Consider the following 27,016-nt stretch of genomic DNA (forward strand, 5'->3'; position numbering starts at 1 on the left):
GAATGAAACCGGACAGATCCAGATGGATCAGGTCGCTGATCACTGTTATCAAACGGTTTGCTAACAATTTTGCGAGGATCTTGGGCTCCGCATTTAAAAGCAAAATAGGCCTATAAGATGCGCAGCGATCCCGCGGCTTCCCCTCCTTATGAATCACCACAATGGTCGCAAGTCGCTGATCACGAGGGAGAGAGCCGATGTCTTGCGACTCCCGGAACATAGAGAGAAGATACGGCGCCATTTTGTCAGGACGCAGTTTATAAAGCTCGATGGGGAGACCATTAGGGCCCATAGCTTTACCCGAGCGTACAGAACGAATAGCAGTTGCCACCTCGTCAACGGAAAGTACAGCGTCCATCCGTTCCCTATCTGAATCCGACAGGCAAGGCAATGCAATGTCCCGTAGCAGCAGATGGGAGTCCTCCTCTGGTCTATCGGATACTGGGGAATACACTTTTTGAAAATATTCCGCGAAACACTCCACAATCTCAACAGGATCAGTCACTCTCACTCCGTCCACTCTCTCAACCACAGGGACCACACGACTCGCCTTCTCCTTTCTATCTAACCAAGCAATCAATTTCCCAGCCTTATCACCCACATCATATAAACGTCCCTGCTGCTCTCTACTCATAACTTTAGCGGCATCCGTTACCAACGCCCTTTAGTCAAGTTGTTTAAGACTGAGAAGATGAATCTTGTCGTGAGTGGTACAAAATTCCAAATCCCCTTCCAACTCAGCTATTTCGGTCTCAAGGCGGACTACCGCCTCGTTTTTGCTTTTCTTTGCACCAGCAACTAACGACAGCGCCTGGCCACGGATAACCTCTTGAAGGCCTCCCACAGCAAAACAGAAGAGGACACAGACCCCACATTCTCGGCAAAATAATGATCCAGAGACTTGATCAACTCCGCCCGGGTTTTGGGGTCACGGAGGTACCAAGGATTGATCGGGGCCCCTCGACCCTCAGTTCCCATCTTCGTATCCATCATAAGCCACAGTGGGGAGTGGTCAGAAATACCCCTAGCCAGATGTCTGACTTCCCTGACTGAAGAGGCCTGCGCCGCCGGCATCAGGACATAATCCAGTCTAGAGAGACTGCCGTGAGCACCAGAGTGGAAGGTGTATTGCGAATGTCCCGGATGCAGTAGCATCCAACAATCTACCAATCCCAGCGTTTCCAAGAAGTCACCCAACCAAGAGTGTGATCTTGTGAGATCCCTGGGGGGTAACGGTCTTCCCTACCGGAGATGACAGAATTGAAATCTCCACCCATCACCAGGATGCCTTCCGGAAGCCCCAAAATTACTCTCTCAAAATCAGCGAAGGTCGTAGTCTGTAAGCCGGGAGGAACATAAACAGAAAGCAGTGAGACAGTCTTCCCCTCCCATCTGCCAGTGAGAGCAGCGTAGCGCCCCCTGTCGTCAAGGATTATGTCATCAACCTCCAGGGGGAGGGAACCCCTGACCAGGATACCCACCCCCCTAGAACCAGTGGTAAATCCAGAGTGTGCCACAAGACGATAACCCCGTCGATTCATGGCATGGCATGTGTTTCCGATCAGATGAGTCTCCTGTAGCAACACTACATCAGGGGAGAGGCGTCTCAGTAGCTGCAGCACTACACCACGTTTTATCCTATCCCCCAACCCGTTAACATTCCAGCACAATAACCTCAGCCCCCTACCCCCCATCCCAAGAAATAAATGCAGAATCCACCCCACAGCGAGCACAGCACCCAGGTCCAAAAGTTAAACAATGCGTTGCCTTGAAACAAAGTGAAACATACACAAACCCCCCTCCCCAACAAATACCCAAAACACACACCCCCACCCTGCACCCCTGCGTTAGACTCAAAAGCCACCCCAACTTGCAGTGTGCCTGTCGCCCTAACATAAAACTAGTCTACAAAAAGGAACCCGGAGGAGGAAAGAGTCTCACCCCCCCCGCCACCTCTGGGTATCCCATCACAAACAGTGCAAGTATAAAAGTCATCGAACCACAGCTGCCAGTTGTGCGCAATGTCCAGAAAGTCCGAAGCCACTGCTCACTCCTGTTCCAACGGGCCACCTTCAGCTCCTCCGGAATGTTCAGAACGGTCACGCTGCATGGGCAACGTATCGAGCCAGTCACTCACATTCTCAGGGCGGTCAAAGAAAATCGTCCGATCTTCGTATTCTACATGGAGCCGAGATGTAAAGAGCATCGCATATTTCATACCCATGTCTCTCAATCGTCTCTTCACCCCCTGATACCCCATCCTTTGTTTCTGAACGAACTGGGTGAAATCTGGGTAGAAGCTCACCGTAGTGTTTTCAAACTTCGTAGGGCCACCCACCCGCGATGCCTGCAGGATAGCGTCTCTATCCCTAAAGTTGAAAATTCTGGCGATGATAGGACGCGGAGCGGCGCCCAGCTTGGGTTTCCCGCCCGGCACTCTGTGCGCACGTTGCACCGCAAAGAAGTTGCTCAGGCCTTTGGGGGCAAGATGAGGTCCTCGACAAGGAGATCAACTACTGGATCTTCCGGTTTTTCAAGGACCCCAATAATACGTACGTTGTTGCGTCTGGCCCGACTTTCAAAATCCTCCAGCCGGCGAGAAAAGAGATCATTGGAGGATCGTAGATTGCGAACCTCCGTCTGTAAGTCGGACACATCAGTCGTGAGGCTGGAGGTCTTCAAGTCTAAGGATTTGACTTTTTCATTAGTCTTTGATAAATCCGCCCTGATCAAGTTGACATCAATTGCCACAGTGTCAAGCTTTAAGGCCAGAGCCTCATATTGTTGGCCGATAGAGGTCTTCATACTAGCAATGGCGCCCATGACATCACGCAGGGTCAAGTCATCCACGGCCGCTGAGTCGTCTCCCGCATCTCCCAGAGACCTACATGGACCACCGGGGGACCCCTTAGGATGAGTGTAGCGATCCATGATATTCGATTGAATAGTGCCCCCTCGGTGAACGGTCTTGGTCTTCCGTTTCTCGCTGTCTGGTTTGCCCGCCATATTGGATGTTGCGCCCCTGAGGGGCTTTCGAGACCTGGTAAAAATGGCTCCTTTCGATTCACCCACCAGGTTCACCAGAACACCAGATTCCAGCTAGATTTCACACGACCGGAGGCACTCGGTGGCAATCACACAGTGGGATTGCGGGGACAGACTGCATCCCGGGTCGCCAGAGCGGCTCTAGACAGGAGAAAGCCGAGGAGCCAAAAACAAAACCGAAAGTTAACTCCGGGGCTGTGAGCAGTGCCCCGTAGGCCGTTGTTGTTCAATTACCACCTGGGTGCCACATTGACTTGAGCCCCGGGCAGTGCAATGGAGCAGGCTGCAAAAGTTCGAAGTGCCATAGTTACGGTTCCCGGAGTCCAAATCGGTTTTTGAAAGCAGCTATTATATCAACTGGGTTGCATCTTCAATAACCCGTCGTCATAATCAGGATAAAGTTCAGGATAGATGCGGGAGGTGGCGAAGGTCTCGGGAGCCCTGTGCTCACGCGTCCATCTCGGATGCACGAAAAGCTCCTCCCTGTCACAAGCTATGTTTTTGTTGTGAAATTTTGTATTTACATATTTGTGATGTTTGTGAATGTGTATATTTTCTGTACTTAATTTTGATACTCTTGAACACAGTATATATAAAACCAAAAGTGAAAATAAATAGCACCAATGATTGGTCATAAAGATATATGGTTTCATTCGTTTTTTTAATTCAGCTTGCACTAATGAAGTTAGTTGCCTGTCCGAACAAATTGTATTTGTTTGGTCCATTTCGAGAATTTCTTTAATTGCATTCCGTTCGGTCACCCATTCTTTATGGCTATTTTGTTAGCCCTAGAGCAGCAGTGAATATAGGGCACTACCTCCCGCCCCCCCCCCCCTCCACCTGGGTTTTTTTTGTTTATAGTTAACTACAATTTCAACCATACAGAAGCTGCAAATTTGAACCACTCCATGTTCAAGCCAGAAAATGAGTAAGGGAAAATGGAAGGCAAAGGACAACATTTAACATTTTTCTTTTATATATGTTGAGATCCAGCAGATCATAATTTTTCTTTTTTTTAAATACTTTGGGTGGGGGGATGGATCTCAAATTATCTCAGTTATAACCCTGCATGCCATTCTGACCATTGTACTTACTCAATTACCTGTGGGGTTTTTTTAGTTGGTTAGTATTGGAGGTTTTGGTACAGTTAATTCTGAGGGAAATTTCTTCAGTGATAGACTATGCCACATTTTACAATCATCTGGATCCTCTGATTTAAGTGCATTAGGTCCACAGGCAGGCCTTCCGTGACAGAAGGATGTGGAGTTATTTCTGGTTTTCTTTGACGCCTCACTATCGCAATTAAATTGTTCATCAAAATTCTGCAATCTACCATCCCATATTTTATGTTGAAGAGTTGGAGGCATATATTTGTAATGTTGTATAAAGACCTAGTCATCGCCAACTGAATTATGTTTTATATTTTCCTTTCATCTATTGCACCTGATAGTTTACCTTATCCTGTCCACTTCCCCCGACTCATTCTCTTAGATAAGGATACCACTAGTGATCATAGTGCCATACAAAGGTGAATTTCCATGTTGCAACTGCAGGAAGTGAGAATAATTAGGAATGCAGAAAAGTCTTTGTGTGGATTCGCACCATGTCAGATTGTGTTAATATCTCTAATGTTGTGCCATCACAGTGGGTCAAACCACTTTAAATTTAAATACAGTCTGAAGACGATGTAATGATGATCAAATGTCAAAAAAATAGTGATGGCAATTTAGATCTACATCGCAATGTTCTGAAAGCAGCAGTAACGTTAGATTCGAAGAATCCCATACGTCTTGTCTCTGTTTAGGCCTGATATCTTCATTTTGTACCATAATCAGAGGAGAAACTTTCATGTTTGATATGTAATGCATATATGGATCTGTAAGGGTTGTTTACTGTTGGTTGGTTCATGGTATTTCCGAAAGTCACACACTGTGAACACAGAGTAAGGCATATCCTGTACTCTGGAAGATAGGTTTTAAAAGGGAGCAGTATAAAAGAGGTTTATTTTTTTCATGTGAATAAATGTGTACCTGGTTTGTGTTGAGCTGGCTTCAATACTGTATACGTTTTAAACAGACTGTAGTTGTATGCATGATAGTAATGATAAAATTGTGTTCTATTGCTTCCAAGCAAGACCAACTCAGTAATTGATGGTGAATAACATTTTAAATGTGATATGGTGAATGTTTATAGATTTCTTTTTTGAGAGGCCTTTGTATTCTTTCAAGCATTTTAAATTGACACTTATGAGTAATTAAAAGTCAAAAAGGTAGAAAATGCCACAGAATGTGTGACATAATTCAGTAGGCCACTTAATGACCGGCATAATTCAGCACAATGGCAAGAATGTTTAAATAAAGTTACTGGGGTCTGACCTTAACAAAGAAGGCGAATGTATTATCTTGGAACACGGAAAGTGTGAAATATAAGTGAAAAAATAGATTGAGCCGAGAGAGTACCGTCTGTTTCTCAGGCTGACTCGTCGGTCTTTTGAAAGTTGAAAAACACCCCAGCAAAGATAACCTTACCTTTCTTGCTGAGCTAAGATTAGTGCAAGAATTTCATTAAAAAAGCATCAGTTCTTGGCGAACGAAAAGGCCCCCCTGTCACTCAGCCTCTGTACCGCCCGCCCTTGTTTATCCGGTTCTGTGCCCTCGCGCTCTGTATATAAAACACTCTGGCCAATCAGATCGCCGCGCTGACGCTGCATTCCACGCATTCTTGATCCTACGTACCGTCCCTTCGCACGCAAAGGGGAAGTCAGCACATACCTCCGCGCCTGCCGGAGATTAAGCGTGTGTTCGCGTCAATAAACCTTTTTATTATTTACAGCGAAGATGTTTGTTATTGGGCTTATATATTTTAAGGGCTTTTATAAGATAACTATTGTATGAGGAGTGACCCAGAAGTGCACTTAATGACAGCGTGAACATATATAATGAATACTCTCAAAGGTGTGCCAAGAGGGTACTGCGATTTACGAATGCTCACCTGGCTTCAACTTCGTTCGTCAGGATGAGTATTTTGGACGCCAATGGCAGAAAACTTGTACAGAGGATTACAACCTTCAGAGGAAAGTCATGGTCATCTGATAAAAGTATGCGTCATTCAGGACTGCATTAAACTCCAAATTCCTTAATAAAAGAACTCCTCGTGAAAAAGGCAAGGTTTGTCCTGTTAAACGGAACACGGTTAATTCCAGTCAGTATCAGACAGTACCTGCCCATTTTAAAGTAGGGGTGGTCGTAACTAACTTCATTTGCTGTAGCGTAGTTCACGAAACCTGAGGTGGCCTCCCTGCAAGGTACAATGACCCCCACTCCCTCCTCCGGACTCAAGGTGCTGAGGAGGCCCCAGGAGCTTTGGGCCCCCCCTGCACCGCGGGGGCTGCAGGGAGCCTATTTTCTGCCAATGAGTTGCGCAAAATTACACGAGATTAGGCAGAATTATGTGAGGAGATTGACCCAGCATTTCACTGTGGCCTATTTTAACCCCTTGCGTACTGCGGACGAACCCGACCGTCCGACGTCACGGTGGGCGTGTGCAGAGGATGGCCTGGGTCATCCGAACCCCGCCCACTCATTAATTTGCCCGTACAGCAGGGGAATTTGCGTAGTGCGCAAGGGGTTAAAGCAATGTCTATACTGCTTTGCTCAACAGTTCAGCAACCGCTTCAAACCATTTGCTAATGTTGCTGTTCTTTTTCATTATGTTTCGCTTAGAGATAGCTTTAGCTGTCTTGCCACCTTCATATAATCAAACAAATATGCGAAAATATGAATTTTGCGAATCAGCGGTCCACAAATTCGCGCGAAATCGCAAATAATTCTGCGAATTCGTGGATTTTCACGCGAAATCGTGGATTGTTTTGCGATTAGCACCATACTTAACTGGAGTACTTTCTAGTGGCTAATCAGTAAGTGCTACCTCGTTGGGTAAATGTATCTTGCTTTTCCTGCACTACAGCTGGGTAAAGGCCCAGAAGAGTTGTCTCCAGTGACCCTGTGTGTCTGTAACTTTGCCACCGCGCCCATAGGCGCCGAGGTCCCTCGAGTGAGCTGTCCATCACAGTGGGGGAAAGGGCGGGAAGAGGTTGCATAGCCTAGTGTGTGTGGGCTGAGGCCGGGCTTCTGTGCGAGTTCACATGCCTCTCGTTTATAAAGGGTCAGAGGCCGATCAGCGCAGCAAATGAGGAGAAAGCAGTAAGTGCTACCTCGTTGGGTAAATGTATCGTGCTTTTCCTGCACTACAGCTGTCTAAAGGCCCAGAAGAGTTGTCTCCAGTGACCCCGTGTGTCTGTAACTTTGCCACCTCGCCCAGAGGCGCCGAGGTCCCTCGAGTGAGCTGTCCATCACAGTGGGGGAAAGGGCGGGAAGAGGTTGCATAGCCTAGTGTGTGTGGGCTGGGCCCGGGCTTCTAATTGTAACTATTCTCTGTCCCTGCTTCGAGGGTCAAAGCAGGGTCAGAGAATAGTTGCAAGTAGGCAACGAGGCGCCTCAGGAAGCACTTACAGGGTTACAGCAGGTGCCCAAGTTGAAGTTAATTTCTTTGTAACCATTTTGTAAATGGTTACAAAGAAATTAGCTTCAACTTGGGCACCTGCTGTAACCCTGTAAGTGCTTCCTGAGCAAAATTCGTCCCGCTCGCGGATTCGCGGATTTTGCCGTGATTCGCGGATCGCGAAAAATCTGCAAATTCCGCAAGCGGAACGAATTTTCCGCCCATACTTAGTATTTTTCCAAGTGTGTATCCATCTAAAAAGAAGTGCACTTCAATGACAGGGCTGGTGGACCAATACCTTACTTTGAAAATGCTTTTTAATTCCCATTCCATAATTCATTATTAATTTTGTATTTTTTAGCATTTTAGTGTGTTTAACCTTTTTTCAAGTTAAAGTAATTCAAAGCAAGTAATCCCCTTTTCTTTGCACCAAGAAGAATCGTATTGTCCTGTGATGTTCATTAAAACTTAAAAGAGTTTCTATACCTAATCTAGGTATAACTACATAGTAGGAATTACCTATACTCTTCTTTTAAAATTATATGTAATGTATATTAGTGCAGTGCGGTTGCAGTCACCGATTACATAAGAATGTCATTGGACAACGGACAAGCACTGCTTCTTGTGCTCCTTGATTTATCTGCAGCCTTCAACATGGTTTCCCATCAGACTCTGCTCAGGAGACTTAGAGAAATTGGCCTCCAAGGGAATGCCCTACAATGGATGTCGAGTTTTCTGTCTGACAGAACTCAGACCATTAATTTAGGCCCCTTTCGCTCTAAGGCTACAAGACTGACTAAGGGAGTACCTCAGGGCTCCTGTCTAAGCCCTACCTTATTTAACATATATGTTACTTCCTTTTTTCGGGATTACTGAGGAATTCAGGATTTGTCCCAATATCTTATGCTGATTATACTTAGCTCCTACCTTCCTTTGATAAAAACATTCCCAATGTCCAGTCTACTTTTTCGGAGGTCATGATTGCCATTGCTGACTGGATGAGGGATAACTTCCTCCAGCTTAATGCGGGGGAAACTGAGGTCATATTGTTTGGAGATGCATCGGTGAGGTGGTCCCCAAGATGGTGGCCAGAGGAATTGGGCTCTGCGCCGACTTCCAAACAGGTGGTTAAATATCTGGGAGTCCGTCTAGATCAGAAACAAATAATGAAAGAGCACGCAACAACTACTGTTGGTGCATGCTTCCATGTGCTAAGTCTTCTCCGCACAGTATTCAATTTCTTACCTTTAACCACTCGAAAAACTCTTATCCAAGCACTAGTGCTAAGCCGCCTGGACTACTGCAAAGATTTGCTGATCTCAGCTAACGAAGCCTCCTTAAACAGATTGCAAGTCGTCCAGAACACTGCGGCTTATTTGGTTTCCAATGCCCCTCTCCGAAAGGCCTCCCCCCCTCTTCTGCAATAATTGCATTTGCTTCCGGTGTAGAAGCGGATCAGATTTAAGAACTGCTGCATTGTCCACAAATCTTTGAATGGCCTAGGTCCCAGTTACCTAGCAGATGCATTTACCAAATATCTGCCACTTAGGTCCCTTCGATCACGGACCAAATCATTACTTCTTACTCCACGCTATAAACAATCTTGCCTGGGTGGTAAAGCTTTTTCCCACCTAGCCCCTTCTTATTGGAACCGACTTCCCATTCACTTGCGACAATACCCCAAAAAAAAGTTCAGAAGGCTTCTAAAAACCTGATTGTCCCGATTCGCTGGTAGTTGACAGTTGACTTGCTCACCTTCGCCGCTCCCAAAAAGAGTACCGCATACCCCCCCTCCACCTACACCACTGATATTATTAAAAAATTAGCTCAATGTTTAACATGCCTACTGGAGTCACTCAGCTTTAATTTTATCTTGTTATTTTCCCAAACGTTGGATTCTTTGCAAATTATTATTTCCTCCTGTGTCCTAAAACTAAAAAAATGTCAAACATAATGTATTGTCCGTAGATAAAAACCTTTGCCCCAATTTTAAACATGCCCAAAAGATGTTATTGGAATGACAGATTCAGTAATATTACTGGCACAATTTCTGCGATAATCTGGAACCAACGTGCTATGGATACAGGGCCTGGTCTTCAGCCCTTTACAGCTACCCTATGTGGTGATTGAGCATGCTCTTTACCCATTGCCACCGAAAGTTGAATACAGGGCCAGTACCATCACTTTAATTCTGAGTCCCCTCAGCCTTTTGGGTGCAGGGCCTGAACACAAAGCTGTGGGATCACGGTGTGCTGAAAGTGTTCCGCATGCCTATGTGGTGAGTATGACCATGCCCAATGTGTTGTACGTGGAGGACCTGGACTTAGGTCTGGCCATGGACTTAAGCCCCGAGTATCCGGGTTCCTTACAGGCTTCACTGATGTAAATCTCATTTTTTACGTCATCTATGAAATTATGTGTGACATCAGAAGCAGTACATTGGAAAAGAGATTGGGCCATAATTGCAGATTCGGCCGATAAGCTTTATTCGAGCATTATACAATGATCATAAAAGCATGCAATACGATAGACACGTTACAACTGTAAGCACATTAGAAAATCAAGACCATACACAGCCACAAATACATACAATGAATTAATACATCAATCTAATACCTGTAAAAGGACAATTCATTCCTTTCACACACATTTTTGAGAAACCAACAAAGCATTAACACTAATCACAGGAGTGCTCAACTTCTGCAGATGTAGTAGGGCCAATTTACACTCAAGAAAACCTGATTCTCTTAAAACAGGAATTAAAAAACGCTTGGTAAAACAAGAATAATATCCACAAAAGAATACAAAATAAAGCAGGCTTTGCAGGGAACTTTCCTCGCACAGGTAGAGAAGGACAGATGCGCGATCAGCTCAAACTGCCCCAGGGTGAAACATAGCTGCCATCTAATAATCCCTAAACAAAATCTAGTAAAATGAGACCTATGCCCGGACTGTGGTATGAAATCCAAATTAGGCTCTAGCCCTGGGGTAGTCAGAATCAAAATGTATTCCTTATTCTGAGTTTCCACTAACTCCATCGACTCCCACTCTCGGTGCCTTAAGGCAATAAACAATTTTGTAAACCGTATTCTTTAGTTTTTATGCAGGCTCATCAGTTTAAAGAAAGTACATGGTTTGCCCAAAGTGATGCATGTCTTCCTGATATATTCTTGCCAAGGGATGAGATATTCCCTGGCACAGCATAGGCAATCGTCAATGGTTTCTCTAATAAGCTCAGCCAGAGGATTGTTTCAGACAGAGTACCACAACATCAAAGGCGCGAGAATTGTATGATCTTCAACATACGCCTCAATTCTTCATGAAATATATAAGAATGGCAGCTGGGCGGGAGACAAGTAGTATTCTGCAAATTCTATTCTTTTCAGCCTGGAGTTGCAGAACTTAAAATAAAACCATACGCCTGGCACATATGTTAAGAACAGGATACACTTAATTCTATACACCTGTAAAAAAAGAGGTAATCACCTTGTAACTAATACTAGATGCTAGACTGGCTAAAAGCCCAACACGGCACACAAAACGTTTCTTAGCCTTAGTAATACATGGGACCAACAGCCTGATTCATGTACAGGCCGTTTTGCGTGGCCCTAATAGCGAATCATAGCGACTCGCTATTGAGGACACGCAAAACGGCATTCATGTAGGAATTGCTAATTAAATAGCGATTCCTACATGTTCTTTATTTGCGAGTAGCAATTTGCTACTCGCAAAAACTCCCCATTCATTCCTATGGGCCAAGAGGCCCATAGGAATGAATGGGGAGTATCCCTTAATTGCGAGTAGCAATTTGCTACTCGCAAATAAGATAGCGATTTTAAGGGTGCCAGGGGTGTCCAAAGGACACCCTGTAGCACCCCAAAAAGCACATTTGAACAGGTGTTGCGCACACACATGTCCAAAGGACATGTGTGTGTGCAACATGCAACTTAGAAAAATGCTTTTAAAAGCATTTCTCTGAGTTTTTGCTATTTACCGAGAGGTCTGACCTCTCGGTAAATAGCGGCCCCAAAAGTGCTAAATCGCAATTTCTTGATGTGTCATGAATAGCATTTGAGGAATCTCTAATAGAGATTCCTTAAATGCTATTCCTCGCATATTTGCTAATTCTTAAATAGCGATTTTTGCATTTGGGATCATGAATACCAAATGCAAAAATCGCACTCGCAAAGGGCCAGATTCTCAGAATCTGGCCCTTTTGCGAGCGCTATTGGCTACATGAATCAGGCTGCAAGATCCTAACGAGTCAGTTGGCAGATTCATTTCTGAGTGCTTCAGCCACTGTTGGGTTCAAGACCTGATCTTGAGTCAAGGCCTGTTCTGAGCACCTTTAAACCTAGGTGTGAATGTATAGGCAGTTCAACCAAACCCATTCTGCTGTGGATGCAAGAGCGACCCTTCAAATTGACCCAGCACTTCATCCCGAGGGGCCCAGCTTCTGTACCAACAACATTTATTGAAGTCGTTTTTGATGTTGCCCATGGCATCACAGGTGAAGCCATGAACCATGCACTGGGGGGAAGTTATAGGTGCCTTGCTCATCATAATTGGATAATTGCAGTGGTTTTTAGATTTTGTATTAAACCATAAGGAGAACTAGCTGACTATTTTTGGACGATTTCAAAATACAAACCCTTCTACAAAATGTTTACAGTATTTTTGGATGTGTGATGCTATATTTCCAAGCCCAATCCATGCACCCCTGTTCACAACATATTGCTTCGCGCTGCCAGCTCTAGTCACGTGACATGACCGTGACATGCTCTGATCCAAACTCCCTATGGCCACAGAACCTGTTGTGCATGACCATTTGTCATGCACAGTGACCTTAGGTGAAGGTCATGGCCATTGGCCAGACTTTCTGCCCACTCCATGTACACGCCGAGCCTACTGCTCATGGCCTACAGCAGCAGGCTTTGATACCAGGGCATGGCACGTGCCCACTCCTCATGACAACAAAGCCTACTAATATGACTTTTGGTTGAGTGCACCAGCCTTGTAGCTTTCACCTACTCCATGTGCCCTCAGAGCCTACATCACAGAAGGTTCTGGTCACTGTACGCAGTAGGCTGCGGGTGGAGAAGGTTACTGAACACACTCCACTGGGCAGCAGGGCTTTGAATAGTGTCTGGACTCAAATACTAACTAAACAAAGCTCCTGTCTATTCTGTCATTTCTTTGGTTGTTGAAGACCCCCTCTTGTAGGTGGTCAGGAATCATTCTTGAAGGTCAATGTTCATTATAGTTAGAAGTTCTCACATTTGATATTCATTATTTTTGTTAATTAAAGAGCATCCATCGTTCGCTCTTCTGGGATGCCCTCAAGTTGCTCTAATTCGAGTATTGCTCCCTTTAACTCCACCTGGTCCCCTAAGCCTTTATCCTCAAAGCAGTTTCGAGTACAGTTTTCAAACTTCCTGTGGTGTGTGACTGGTTTCGGAGTAAACATTTCAATCTGTGACAGCCAATGAGATCACAGCAGTTCTCGAAATGCTTACAAACCCTCCACGTACGACGACAGGTCAGTTTCAGCCCAAAAAATCTGTAAATGAAATTAAAGTAGATTCTTTTTCCAGCGTTCACAAACTAAGCTGGCAAGATAACCTTATTATTAGCACTTCGACGCTCGCCAGACAACTTGTGGTAGCAAGTATGAAAGGATTTTCAATAAACTACAAGGGCCTTTCAAAGTACAGTTCTATTTTATGCCAGTTTTTATTCCAATGAGCAGTTTTTATGCTAGAGAAGAGATAAACATTGTATTTGCCTCAACATGGAAAGAATTCTCCTTTTTAACCCGACACGTGTAAATGGCAGTCTCCAAAGGCATCGTTATACCATAGGAATGGTACAAGTGAGCTATGCTGATGCGGGTAACCTAAAATATCATTTACAATGGCACTTCTGTTGGATTTGGAACGTTAATGTGTATGTTTAATTAGAAGTTATTGTAGATCAGATGCCTAGTTTTATATGAATTTCTAGGAATAAAAAGTGGAGCTCATAATAAAAAGTTCACTCAATATCAGTTTTTTTAACCAAAACATATTTTTTACAAATGGCTTTCGTGCCAGAAGTGATAATTGCAATAATATTGAGTTGTCTAACTTTTCAAGCAAACAATCCTCTATCGTAATATAGAAAAGTAACGCAGTTGCAAGAAACCGCTCACAGAAAGCAATAAAGTTGGTTATGTCCGGAAGAGGTCTTCTTAGGATCTCTGAAATTATTTTCACCAAGAATGACATTGTGCTTCCCAGAGCTCCTCATAACAATGCTTTCATTTCCCCAAGGTGGTGGCCGTGGTCATGGACATGTTTACTGATGTGGACATCTTTAAGGACATGCTGGATGCCAGCTTCAAGAGGAAGGTCGCCATCTACATCATCCTGGACGAGTCCAACGTCAAGTACTTTCTACAGATGTGCCAGCGGGCCCAGATGCATGAGGGTCACCTGAAAGTGAGTACCGCCATCCATGGTATAAGTGGAAGGGACATGCATGGTTTAAAGACCTACTTTAGCACATTTTCAGTAGGGTGGAGAAGTTTCTTGTAACAACTTACTCCTCTTTTAGTCCTGGAGTGGACCATACTGAAAATGCCTTGAGTAGTCTGACTGAGTTATTTTAGTTGTGTACATCTTCTCACTGCATTATAAAGTAAGAGATTCTGTGTAGTAGGAATCTCCCGCCGCCCCTCCTTTGAAAAACTGTGATGTTAATCCTCCGTCTTCTACTCAGCAGTCCCAGCTTTTAAACTTGGAAGATCAGTGTGTTTTTTGTGGTTTGTAGTCAATAGAGAAATGTAGGTGACGGATGTGCATCCCAGCGCAGTGTGATCCTTCACATGCCGCTCACCCAATTTAAAGTCCTCTGTCATCTCACCCGACACAGGATGTGAAGTATCCTAAAATAACAGATCCATAAATTGTAGTAAAACAAATATATTGTATCAGAGGATGCAGAGATCCAAAATGAGGTCCTGTGGATCAGGTGAATCTGAATTTACACTGTGGATCTCGATCAAGAACTTCCCAACTAGTATCAAATACAAAACATCGAGCAAAGGGTTACTGTAGAATATTCACTGAGGACCACGCTTGTTTTTCCAGAAGGTATTTTCCAGCACTAACATTTTCCCAGATAGCACAACTGTAAACGTTTTATTTCATCTGAGAAAGACTTGTGTCAAAGAAGATAAGGCAAAAGCTAATTATATTGTAATCATTGTATTTGCAGGAGATGGGATAAGCTTATGTACAGATGGAAAAACCTCTCTCAAAAAAAAGCTTCCTCTTTTTAGTAAAGTATTTCTCTTGGTAAAGTTACATTGTGTGAAAAATGCAAAAGGCCTCACACACTTCTAATAAGGTTATAGGTATTTTGAGATGTTAAAGTGGTAGCAAATGGGCACCATCTTCCACTAGCGTGGATGACATTTGACTTAGACCATGTCCTTCTTTTATTTCCTACGGTTGAGTTTGCCTTTGCATAAAAAAGCGTGTACTATCTAGGTTTTTAGGTCTCGCCTGTCGATGCGCATGCGCATCGAGCAAGCGAGACTATAGGGGCTCATCGACTCTTTATCTAACTTGCAAGGAATCGTGGCGATTCCTTGCAGTGCCCGTGACTTTTAAGCTCAATGCGCATGTGCATTGAGCTTAAAAGCGCGTGCACAGCCGCCCGCATTCCTCCGACACCTTTGAAGTGAAGCTTAGCTTCACTTCAAAGGCCCGGCTTCTTCACACCCACATGCCGCTCTGCCCCGCTCCGCCCCCTCCCCTGAGTCATCCTGCCTGCCCCTTCCCGCCGTGTCGCATTTCTCCTCCCCCCTCCCCTCTCTTCCCTCCGTCTTGTTATCCCTCTATTTGGCACCTTCCCTACGCACATTAATTTCCTGCAGATCTGCGTGTGACTCGAATCGCACTGCTTCCCTCGGGGTCACACAGACTTCTCTTTACCCGTCGTAATGTATTATTTAGGTCGGACATCAAACGAGTTTCCTGCTAATATATTTTTTCACAGCTGCTTGGCCGCTATCTTCTCCATCGTTTAACACCCTTGCCGTCTGTTGACCTTGTTTATTTACCCGTGAGTGCCCCCAGGCACCTAGTGAGAGGGGACAGATGCATCTCTCAGTCCTCACCGACGCCCCGCGCTCCCCCCGCGTCGTAGGGTCGTGGCGGGTGCAGGGCGAGGAGCCCCGGGCTTCGTCTTCACCTCCCCAGTGCCGCATGTTTGCGCTTTCAAGCCCCCCCTGGAGAGATTCGGCTGTTTACTCACCTGGTTTGAGCCCAGTCGAAAGTCATGCCAAGAAATAAAGCAAAACACGTAATATTAAAGAAAACAGGCTCTTCTGACTGGGCTCGTTCCAGCCGGTTCCATGAGCAGTCTTTACCGTGTCTGCATCCCTGCCCAGGCAGCATTGGAGGCCATGGGGTTGGCAGCATGCAGTGCCAGTTGTCTTAGAGCCTGGTAACTACTCTTTACCATCCCTGCACTGGAGCATCGGGGGTCAGAGGGCTGGCCGGGTACCTTCCCGCTTGCCTAGTTGTCCAGTAACACCCCTTCACAGTCCGTTTTCAGGCAGGACAGGAGTCCTAGGTTTGCCAGTACACAGTGACGCTTGCCTCGTAGCCCAGTACCGGCGTTTCCTGTCCCGGCCCATCGGTGGTCTGTGAAAACACTGTCACTTGCTCATATCTCAGTACCAACCCCTTACAATCTCTTTATTGGAGTGTATTTAAAACGCTGCACTGGCCATGTAGCCGCAATAACAACCCTGGGGTCGTCTCCATTAGAATGAATGCATAAACATTCAAAGTGTCATTTCACAAGCATTACTGAGTTTCACCTCCACTCCCGCTTTTCCCAAAATCTTGGTCAGGCTTGGAAATACCAAAAACCCTTGCAGTAGAAACAAGCATTTGCAATGCAATAGGTCTCGCTTTCACACGAGTTTGAGCTATTGACATTGCAAATAACAATGCCTTTTATTTCTGTTTTTGTTTTAAAAACATAAATAGAAGGCATTGTCATTTACAATGCCAATAGCTTAAACTCCCGTAAATGCGAGACCTATTGCATTGCAAATGCTTGTTATATATTAGCCGGTTTTCATGTAATAGGGCATGCATCACCCGTCTGGTTAAAATAAATAACTCTCAGTAGAGAAAAGTAAGCACTTCCGGGTCTAACATGATGTAGCTCTAGTAGTTATGGACCTAGGTGTCACCTAGTTTAAAGCCCTTCTGATTTTAGAAAATAAGAGAATTGAGGATTACACAATGTATCACGTTTGCAGCCAGGATTAGAGACAGTTCAGTTGATGCAAATCTCCAATTTAGCTACTTTACCACTTCTCCTCCCAAGTAGAGCTTTGCTGGCCTGCAGGAAAACAGATTTACCAGTGAGGCAGTACTTCTAAAAATTTGGAAGGCCTGGGAGAGAGCTGGGCATGCGCCCATGTGTGACACATGACTCAATGAGCATGAATGCTGTTGCCTACGTCATGTAGCTCCAAAGGAGTTAGAATCAACTAGTGCTTTCGTTAGTTTGGTTGTCATTGTGTTACCTAGGCAGCGAGGCTTTGTATGAACTGCTTATTACATGCACCTGAGGCTGTTTCAGAAGAACGCGGACCAGACTGTAGGATTGCTCTGTGAGTTATGCACTTGTTGCTGAGATCTATGTGCAACTTGCACTTCATTTGTTTCGAACGTGACAGGGCCACATCATTCTTTCATTCTTCTGAGGTCTATTATTTTCAACTCTGCGAACCTGCTTTACCTAGTGCTAGATTTTTAAAAATCGGTTTCTATTCTAAATATAGACCTTTAGTAGACCTCTATGAAGCAACAAATAGTTTAAACATGAAAGAACAGTAGTTTCATTAATTTCATTATACTTAGAAGTGCTTTGGGAGAATGAAAGATTGTGATTGGACTTAACCCCTTCCGCGCTCATGACGAGCTCAGCCCGTCATGAGTTACGGCGCTCGTACGCTGATGACGAGCTGAGCTCGTCATGTAACGCGGCTTTTTAAAAAACGCAGCGCACAGCGGGAAAACCGCTAGCGCGCATGCGGTTAAAGTGGCTATTATTATTTGCATATACTGAATATAAATGGAGTTGTTTTAGCCACAATAGCTAACAAAATAAAATAACATTAGGTTGGACACACTCCACCCTTGGTTATCAGATTCTATCCAAACTTTCTTGAAGCTGGGTAGTGGGATCTATGTTGTATGCCGTGGTGCACCTTAATTTTGCTCCATGCCTCCACTGTGTCTTCCTACATGTATTTAATAATTGTATTTATGTAACAGTTAATATAGCACTTAGCACAAAGAGGTATAGGGTTGCTTTTGGATTGGCTTCTGGAATTGCAGAGTGTTCCAATTGGTGCCGTACCAGGCCCGAAATGCATATGGCTAGTTTTTGTCTGGAGTGGCACGGTTGACAATAAAATAATGAAGGACTACAGGTCCCAGAATTCCAAGAAATTACCTGAAATGGATGAGCTACTCGCTCATGAGAGACTTGGGAAATCTGCACTGGGAAGATAAAGTAAGGCACAGGAGAACAAAATTGTGTCTTTCAGTTACTATCGTGTTTTCTGTATAAATATTTATTTAATTTGCTTGTGCAATATAACCTACAATCTCCCACATCATTTGCAGAGTTCACAAAAAATCTTTCTAGTACCAACAGACCAAAGTTACTAAAAAATGCTAACGCTCAGGAGCGTAACCATAGGTCAGGGGGCCCACCCACCAAGGGGCCCCAATCCTTCAGGGGGGCCCCCTTTCAGCCCAAGACCAATGAATGTCTGTGAGCTGTGAGAGACTCCGGGAGCACCATTATTTTGCTTTACCCCACCGGCAACACATGGTGCAGGAACCAGGGTTAAAGGTTAACTGGTCACCTTTCACATGCTGTTTGATACATTTAGGTGTTTAATACTAATGAGGTGAAAACTTTGCCCGTATAGCATTATGTGTGAAATAACAATCTATGGGCTTATTTATGAGCTCTTGCGTCACTTTTGTCCCACCCGTGTGTCACTTTTTGTGGCGCACCAGTGGCGTAAAAAAATGTGCCTTGTTGCACTATATTTACAAAGTGATGCATCTAGGTAGATGTGTCACTTTGTAAACCCCTGTGCCACATTATACCTGCGCCAGGTATAATGTATGTAGTGGGGGTCGTTCCGACGCAAGTAAAGGTCATAGAAATGACGCAGTGAAATCTATAAGATTTCACTGCGCCACTTCTAGGACGCAAAGGTGTCAATATCTTACGCCTGCCTCATGGACTGACGCAGGCACGTTTCACATTGGACTTGCCCATGTGTAATGACCCATTGCTAGGGTTGCGTCACTTTTGGGACACACTCCAGCAATGCATCATTTTTGCGCTTACACATACGTCAGAAATACTGACGTATCTGTAACTCCTTGCGACATGATGCGTCATACTGTAAATATGACGCATCATTAGTGTCGCAAGGAAGACGCAATGAAAAGTGACGCATCGCTGTTTTCTCACAGCGATGCGTCACTTTTCAGAAATGAGGCCCATAGTGAATTAATACTGCCACAGAACATACTGCCCTATGCCGTATAATCAGCAGTTTCTTTCTGTGTAACTTTGTAATAGTCCTGGAATTTAACTTGGTTCTCCACTGCCCCATAACTCTAGATGCCCAGAGTCACACGACAAAATGTATAGGTGCTTCCTGGAAATTCGGTGGATAAAGTCATGTGTGGAGCCTTGATTGTGGTATTAAGCACTATTTAAATTGTACAACAATAGCGTCATAAACGTGGCTCTGTCATTCACATAAAACTAGTGATACTCCGCTGGATTTCCATCGTGAAAAAACGAATTTTACCCCAGTGGGCGACAGTCTATTTGTTATGATCGATTTTGTGTCTGGGCACAAACTTTTTTCCTGCCCAGGAAGGTTCTACAGCCCCCTGCATTAAACACAATATAGGGCTCCCGGTTTTATGGTATTTATTCTTTTGCCATTTCCATCTGTATTTATCCACATTTATTTTTTGCTGATTTTTTTCTGTATTGATCCATATTTATTTTGGAATTTGTGGAAAAATTAAGTTGAAATTAGTATATTTTCACATTTATTTAACCAATAAATATGCACTCATGCTTGAATGTCTGCCAGGTTTCAGTGCTGTGAACACCCGCAGAAGATAAATCAGTGCACTTAAATGAAAATATGCTATTTTCAGTATCAACCTTATGCATATCTACAAATGCTAAAGCCTCTTTACTAAAATTCCCTTGGTAAACCCCCTTATCTATCAATCCACAGATCTGTTGGCATGGCAGTCAGTATTTAGAATCACTGAAAAAATAATCCAATTTCCGTTTTTATCCACATTTAAAAATAAATACAGACAAGAAAACCAATGTTTTCTGTCTGCATTTATCTGTAAAAATCTGTAAAAATGGAAAACAGGGAGCCTTAAACACAAACCAATTCAAACTAATGGGGGAAACTGTCTCCTCCTTATTGGTGACGTGGGTACACGCCTTGGATGAACGTCTCTACGGGCTGTCTACTACTTGTTGTTTTCTATGTTTGTTTATGGCCTATTTATGACCTGTAGCAAGCAGTAATTACGTCCTAACCTCACAAGAACAGGAGGTAGAGCCAGTGTTAAAGGTGGCGGGCGGGCCTTGAAAACTGGCACACAAGGGATATTGAATGATATGTATCAATCTAGGCAACAAACATAATAAAAATAGGAAGGGACTGAGCTACAACATTGTTTTTTGTTAAAAAGAGTACAATTTTATTCAGAGTTTATCAAGACACATAATTTCAAGTTACAAATTCATTATCTGCAATTAGCAAATATGACACAATAAAATAGAAATACAAAACATCATTAAAAAAGAAGAAAAATCCAATTGTATATATGGATGTACATAAAATAGAAACAAAGTAAAAAGAGAATGTGGCAAATTAAATCTCTACGCGCGTTTCGGCGAACCAGCGCCTTCTTCTGGAGCAGCCACGATAATTTCTAAAAAGAGAAAATACCATACAGGGAAAATTATACATAATATCGTATATATTCTTTAAATCCTAGTTTTTAATACATAAAAAAACTCTAATTTCTAATGTTCTAACAGTAGTCTCAGTCTTTCCATTTTATAATGACATAACATGTTGACATTTCAACATTTCTTTTATAAATTTCATTTCCTTGCCTTGCTGGTAGTCACAGAATTGTATTGCATTATTGGGGTTCAAAACAATATATACAGACCCAGATAAATGGTTTTGGTTGGCGGATATTAAGATGGAGTCATTCAGTTCTAGCTATAACCTTTAGTCACAGGAAATGATATATTGTATAGAAGTAGTGATTCCAAGGTTTGGAAATAAGAAACTTTGAGAAAGGGTAGGTAATTTAAAGTTCCTAATATAGATCCCTCAATTGCGGGCCACTTATATAAAGATAGGAAATTATACACATGGGGCTTGGATTAATAAAAGTTGTAAGTGAAAGGTTTATACTTTCCTATTATCTGGCCATGAGGGGACCCATAGGTTTATTTAAATGCGTTTATTCAATGCGTAGGATCACTTACTTAAAAAATGAAGTATACTACGTATAGCACGGAGAATGAATCTGGTTCATAAGCGAGAAAAATATCCTTTCTTGATTTCTGATGATAGTACTATAGGCCAAAAGAAACAATAAAGGGACAAGGTAATATAATGACTAGGTCCATGGTTATTATTTCGAAATAAAGATTTTAACAGAGTTGGTGTTTACCTATTTTGATTTGCGTCCAGGGATGGATTTCCAAATGAAGTTATTGCTGTCAGATGGTTTCAGGTATTAATGTTTTTCTGAAACCATCTGACAGCAATAACTTCATTTAAAATCTTTATTTTGAAATAATAACCATGGACCTAGTCATTATATTACCTTGCCCCTTTATTGTTTCTTTTGGCCTATAGTACTATCATCAGAAATCAAGAAAGGATATTTTTCTCGCTTATGAACCAGATTCATTCTTCGTGCTATACGTAGTATACTTCATTTTTTAAGTAAGTGATCCTACGCATTGAATAAACGCATTTAAATAAACCTATGGGTCCCCTCATGGCCAGATAATAGGAAAGTATAAACCTTTCACTTACAACTTTTATTAATCCAAGCCCCATGTGTATAATTTCCTATCTTTATATAAGTGGCCCGCAATTGAGGGATCTATATTAGGAACTTTAAATTACCTACCCTTTCTCAAAGTTTCTTATTTCCAATCCTTGGAATCACTACTTCTATACAATATATCATTTCCTGTGACTAAAGGTTATAGCTAGAACTGAATGACTCCATCTTAATATCCGCCAACCAAAACCATTTATCTGGGTCTGTATATATTGTTTTGAACCCCAATAATGCAATACAATTCTGTGACTACCAGCAAGGCAAGGAAATGAAATTTATAAAAGAAATGTTGAAATGTCAACATGTTATGTCATTATAAAATGGAAAGACTGAGACTACTGTTAGAACATTAGAAATTAGAGTTTTTTTATGTATTAAAAACTAGGATTTAAAGAATATATACGATATTATGTATAATTTTCCCTGTATGGTATTTTCTCTTTTTAGAAATTATCGTGGCTGCTCCAGAAGAAGGCGCTGGTTCGCCGAAACGCGCGTAGAGATTTAATTTGACACATTCTCTTTTTACTTTGTTTCTATTTTATGTACATCCATATATACAATTGGATTTTTCTTCTTTTTTAATGATGTTTTGTATTTCTATTTTATTGTGTCATATTTGCTAATTGCAGATAATGAATTTGTAACTTGAAATTATGTGTCTTGATAAACTCTGAATAAAATTGTACTCTTTTTAACAAAAACCAATGTTGTAGCTCAGTCCCTTCCTATTTTTATTATGTTTGTTGCCTAGATTGATACATATCATTCATTTGTTTTTCCCTGGTCTAGGAACTGCATTTCCATATACTCAGGGGGTCCTTGTTAAATATTTGCTGACACAAGGGATATTGCACACGAGACGTAGCCATTTCCTGTCTGCGACTCCGGAACATGGGTGGCCACAGATGATTTGTATCTGCTTGTCATGCCCAGCGATACTGCCTGTTCCCCAACACAGCACAATTATACGTAGACTCTGCTCGGGTACACGTGTTTCAACCTAGACATAGAAGACGGACCACAAATACCGAGGGCACAGGAGGACAGCTTTGAAATGGGATAGGCTTTGCTTAACCGGGATTTACACTGCTTTCTAAAAATACCAATTTCCATAAAAGAAAATGAGAGCTCGAGGGGTTAATGCATCTACTTTATTAATGTTAGGGGCAAAGTGAAGATTGAATGTCCTAGCAATTGGGGGCTCTTGCTCTGCATTTCATCCTTTGGAGAGCCATAACAATTGATAAGATGCACTCCAGGGTCTGTAAAAAAAAAGTTTCAATCCTACAAACTGATGGAGCGCGATTTTGCTTTTCCATTTGTAGGGGTGCATTATAATCATGGGTACTTTGCACCCACATATAACCCTTTGTCGTGTTAACCTTTGTTTATTAGATTGTGTAATGTAATAACATGTAAAGTGAAGTGGTAGTTATATTTTCGCACAACGTGGAGAAATCGACATGGCAATCGTGCTATTTTATGAAAGCTTTAATGTGAGAAATGTTATATGTGAGTTTAGAACGTGGAACCCAGGTCCCTCAGAACCCTCACCACTGTGGCATGAACCATGGACTGAAAAAATTCTATTAAATTAAAGTCAATTGAGAGAAACGTCCTCAAAGCTCTCAAGTTTACCAAGTCAATCTGTGACTAGATCACCCAGTTCCAGTTTTTGCTTTGCACCCCGGGACTTCTAGTGCTGCTTATTCCATTATAAAATCAGGACTACAAAACCCAGAATTCAGTACAACAAAAACGTACCTAGATGAGCTCCTCAGCTTGGACCAGGGGCGTTTGGGAGCTCTGCTTCCTCAAATGTCAGATTCGTGTTTATTCTCACAACGGATTTGAATGCCCGGTCCTGCCGACCCACTGGTTCGGCTTCTGTAGGAATGTGAATACTTCTCTGAGGATTTGAAAGTCCCACCCATTTCTTAGTCGCCTTTTGGCCTGTTCCCAACTGAAACAAGCGCCATGGCCTACACTCCCATTGCATTTTAGCAGAACGATTTCTGGGAAAACAAACCACAGTAAAGCTGGAACCAGTCCAGAAATATGGGAATGTAATAATTTTATCTTTGAATCGTAGAGAATTAAAACACAAAAATTAACATTAATATAATTTCCGTGCAGTGCCAATGAATTGTTTAATCTGTTGACAGGTCTTTTCACGGACACTTTAAAACTGATTTCCTCTTGTACTGTAATTGACAAAACATGTTTTGCTTTTAAATTCCTGGTACTGTCTCACTTTCCTGTAATTGGAAAGACTTGCTTTCCAAACTCTGTATAGAGGTTAGAACATGCAATTGAAAGTGTGGTGTGCTGGCCAATCAGCTCCCTCAGACAGGGGGCACTTACTGAAGTAAAAGTTTGCTTTCTGCAAATCTGAATCATGTGATAGAATTGATGGCCTGTCGTCCAATCAGAATGAGACATCCCTGTTGTTGTTTTTATACTTGAGAACTCATCTCAGCATCACCTATAATCATTCCATACCACACAGTCCAACTACGCTGCTTAACCGTTTGGTAGCTTCTTCAAATCTTAAGAGTTTGAATGAGGGCCCTGAGTAGCTTATGCTTCCATGGATCAAGTGTAAACAATGTTAATTAATATTTTTGAAGGCGCTATTCACAGAATTGACATTTTCCCTTGTTACTTGCATTGCCTTTGACTTGGGACACATAATGCGAGTGACATATTATCTCCAGATAATGAATGAATGAAATAACATTTGTAAAAGCGAGCTAATACCTGAAGGTGTCTAGGCGCTAGACGTAATAAGAAGATAGCCAACTGAAGCAATAGAACCACTAGAACGTTAATTAATGCTACATTAAGTAGTGCAAGATTGTAACATGCCCTAGGGAAAGTCCGAACAATGTGCCATAGTAATCACATACTAAATTAAAGTTGAAGAAGAGGTATATAGAGATGGGAATTCTTTGACCTAGTATTTAGTAGTGCGTTAGGCGGCATCACTGAGATGTCAGACTTGAAATCGCTGCTTATTTGTACCCATGACCTTTTTTGTGGTACCTGTGCCTGGCAGTTTCTGAGTTGCAGTTTATGCAACCATTAAAATAGACAAGCCAACTAACCTCCCTCGAAGAGGTTAGTTGAAATTGTGCCATCAGTATAGTAGGAAGTTCAGAGAAAGTGAGGGTGTGAGAGAGAATGAGAGAGTTGGATTTGGGGCCGCCCCCTCCAGACATTTCTTTTAATGTGTTTTTCGCAGTTTACATGAGTTTTTAATGGCTTGTATGGGTTGTACATTATGGTCTTGTGTTTTGTGGATAGTTACATTGCCCAAGTTGTGCTCCCTTTAGGTTTTGATGCATGGCCTGACTGGCCATTCAGCCACTCTGCTATATTCTTAGTAGACTGTCCCAGTGAACTGTAAACTCAAGGGCGACTTTCACCGCTATAAGGCCTGCTGTGGCTGAACCATAAACGCCCACCAGTTCTAGTAGTGGTCTCTGGAACTGGGAGCTGGTTTGAACATTGTTGCTTGGGCTCCTTTTTCTAGTCTGGCTCAGTTTTGGTCATGGGCCATCAAGTTTTCCTTATGCTAAATTAGAACCAGTATGTGCTCTTTGAAGTATGTACTTTGGTGAAATGACACTGTTTTACTTGCTCATTTATGGGTTTTTTGTTTAGGAAGTACATGCTATTTGGATGCTTTATCATTTCATAAAGGCACAGTGTTATTCATTGCCTTCGCACACTCATTTGTATTACTTTGCAGTTATGATAGCGTATTGCTGGTTTACAGGTTTTTTTCACAAAGTAAAGAAATGCGTACATTGGTTTTCTCAAAGATGCAATGGAAATATTGCCCTTTTGTGCAAGAATCCATTGTGTCATGTTTTGCAGTGTACGCCTTTTAAGTTCACCGCATACAACGTCAACTTCATCTTTTGTCTCCTTTATAACACTGTTCTCCGAGGGTCTAACTCCACTCTGTTAATGTAGTCCATTGAGCAAAAGGACCCTCCTTTCAGCTTCTATACTGCTGCTGTCTACATCTGTTTAAGATTACTTCATTATCAGATTTTCTTTCTAGTACTAATTAGGGATTGCACACAAAGTCACCCAACATTTACCAACACTTCCCCTTCCAAAATGCCAGTTCTGGCTTTGCCACTGCTTTTTGGAGAAGAAGTATTTTTATTTGAACCTAAAAATGGCGTCGTTTTTATCCAGAATCTCACATTTGAAATGATATAACTGCCATCAATACAAGTCATAGCGCATTTTTGGGGCACTGCTGGGAGCCAACAGTAACTTGGCTCACTCTTGTCGCCAGGCCTTCTCCTGATTATAAAGGGTGTTTGCTCTGTTTTGGTCTGGAGTCTTACTTTTTATGCTTTTTGTCCTATATGTTTCATTTCCATTGTATGTTAGACTCTTGAAAGGCACAGAAATGTCCTATAATTCCCATTAAAATGGGTGAACTGTGTTCTCTCCATGTTTTTTGTTTTAGCAGCATCCACATTGCAGCTCAGTCTTTGTACGCGGAATGAATGAATGTCTGACAAAATATCGATATCACAAATATCGATATAAAAAAAAAATATCGGAACAAAATTATCGAAATCAAAAATATAGGAATCCTATCCCTAACAAGGTAAGTGCAAATATATCGGAAAAAAAATATAGAATGACAAAAATATCGTTTTTTGTAAAATATCGTTTTTTTAATTAAATAAAAATCTAATATTAACAAAATAATACTTATAAATGTAATAAACATATTTAAAAATGTACCATAATATTTAAAATTATTTTATAATGTAATACAAATTAATATTAATAAATATATAATACATAATATATTTGTTATTAATATTAACTCTAAATTAATTATTTTCATAACTTATAAAAAAATAAAAATATAATAAATTACTAATACATTTATATACATAAAATAATCACATAAATAACAATTAATAACAACATAATACTAATAAAAAAGCTAAATACATTTTAGATAGTGTATGAGTAAAAATTACTATTCCCACTCCAGAGAGTGCAACAGTAGGGAAAGTGTTGGATAGCGTAGGGGTAACAATTACTATTCCAACTCCAGAGAGTGCAACAGTAGGGAAAGTGTTGAATAGCGTTGGGGTAACAAATACTATTCCAACTCCAGAGAGTGCAAGAGTAGGGAAAGTGTTGGATAGAGTAGGGGTAACAATTACTATTCCCACTCCAGAGAGTGC

At 42.2% G+C, this 27,016-nt stretch overlaps 2 protein-coding genes across 2 annotated transcripts in view; one reads left to right on the forward strand and one right to left on the reverse strand.

The window, feature by feature from the left end:
- SLC5A10 (solute carrier family 5 member 10) overlaps window positions 1–27,016 on the reverse strand; it is a 733,155-nt gene that overhangs the window by 367,273 nt on the left and 338,866 nt on the right.
- Window positions 1–27,016, forward strand: part of FAM83G (family with sequence similarity 83 member G) — a 148,120-nt gene that overhangs the window by 41,976 nt on the left and 79,128 nt on the right. The window contains exon 2 of the mRNA XM_078665173.1: window positions 13,857–14,024. Coding sequence (XP_078521299.1) covers window positions 13,857–14,024 — 168 coding nt within the window. The remainder of the gene's footprint in view (window positions 1–13,856; window positions 14,025–27,016) is intronic.

The sequence above is a fragment of the Lissotriton helveticus genome, chromosome 10, assembly GCF_964261635.1.
Source record: "Lissotriton helveticus chromosome 10, aLisHel1.1, whole genome shotgun sequence".
Taxonomy (NCBI): domain Eukaryota; kingdom Metazoa; phylum Chordata; class Amphibia; order Caudata; family Salamandridae; genus Lissotriton; species Lissotriton helveticus.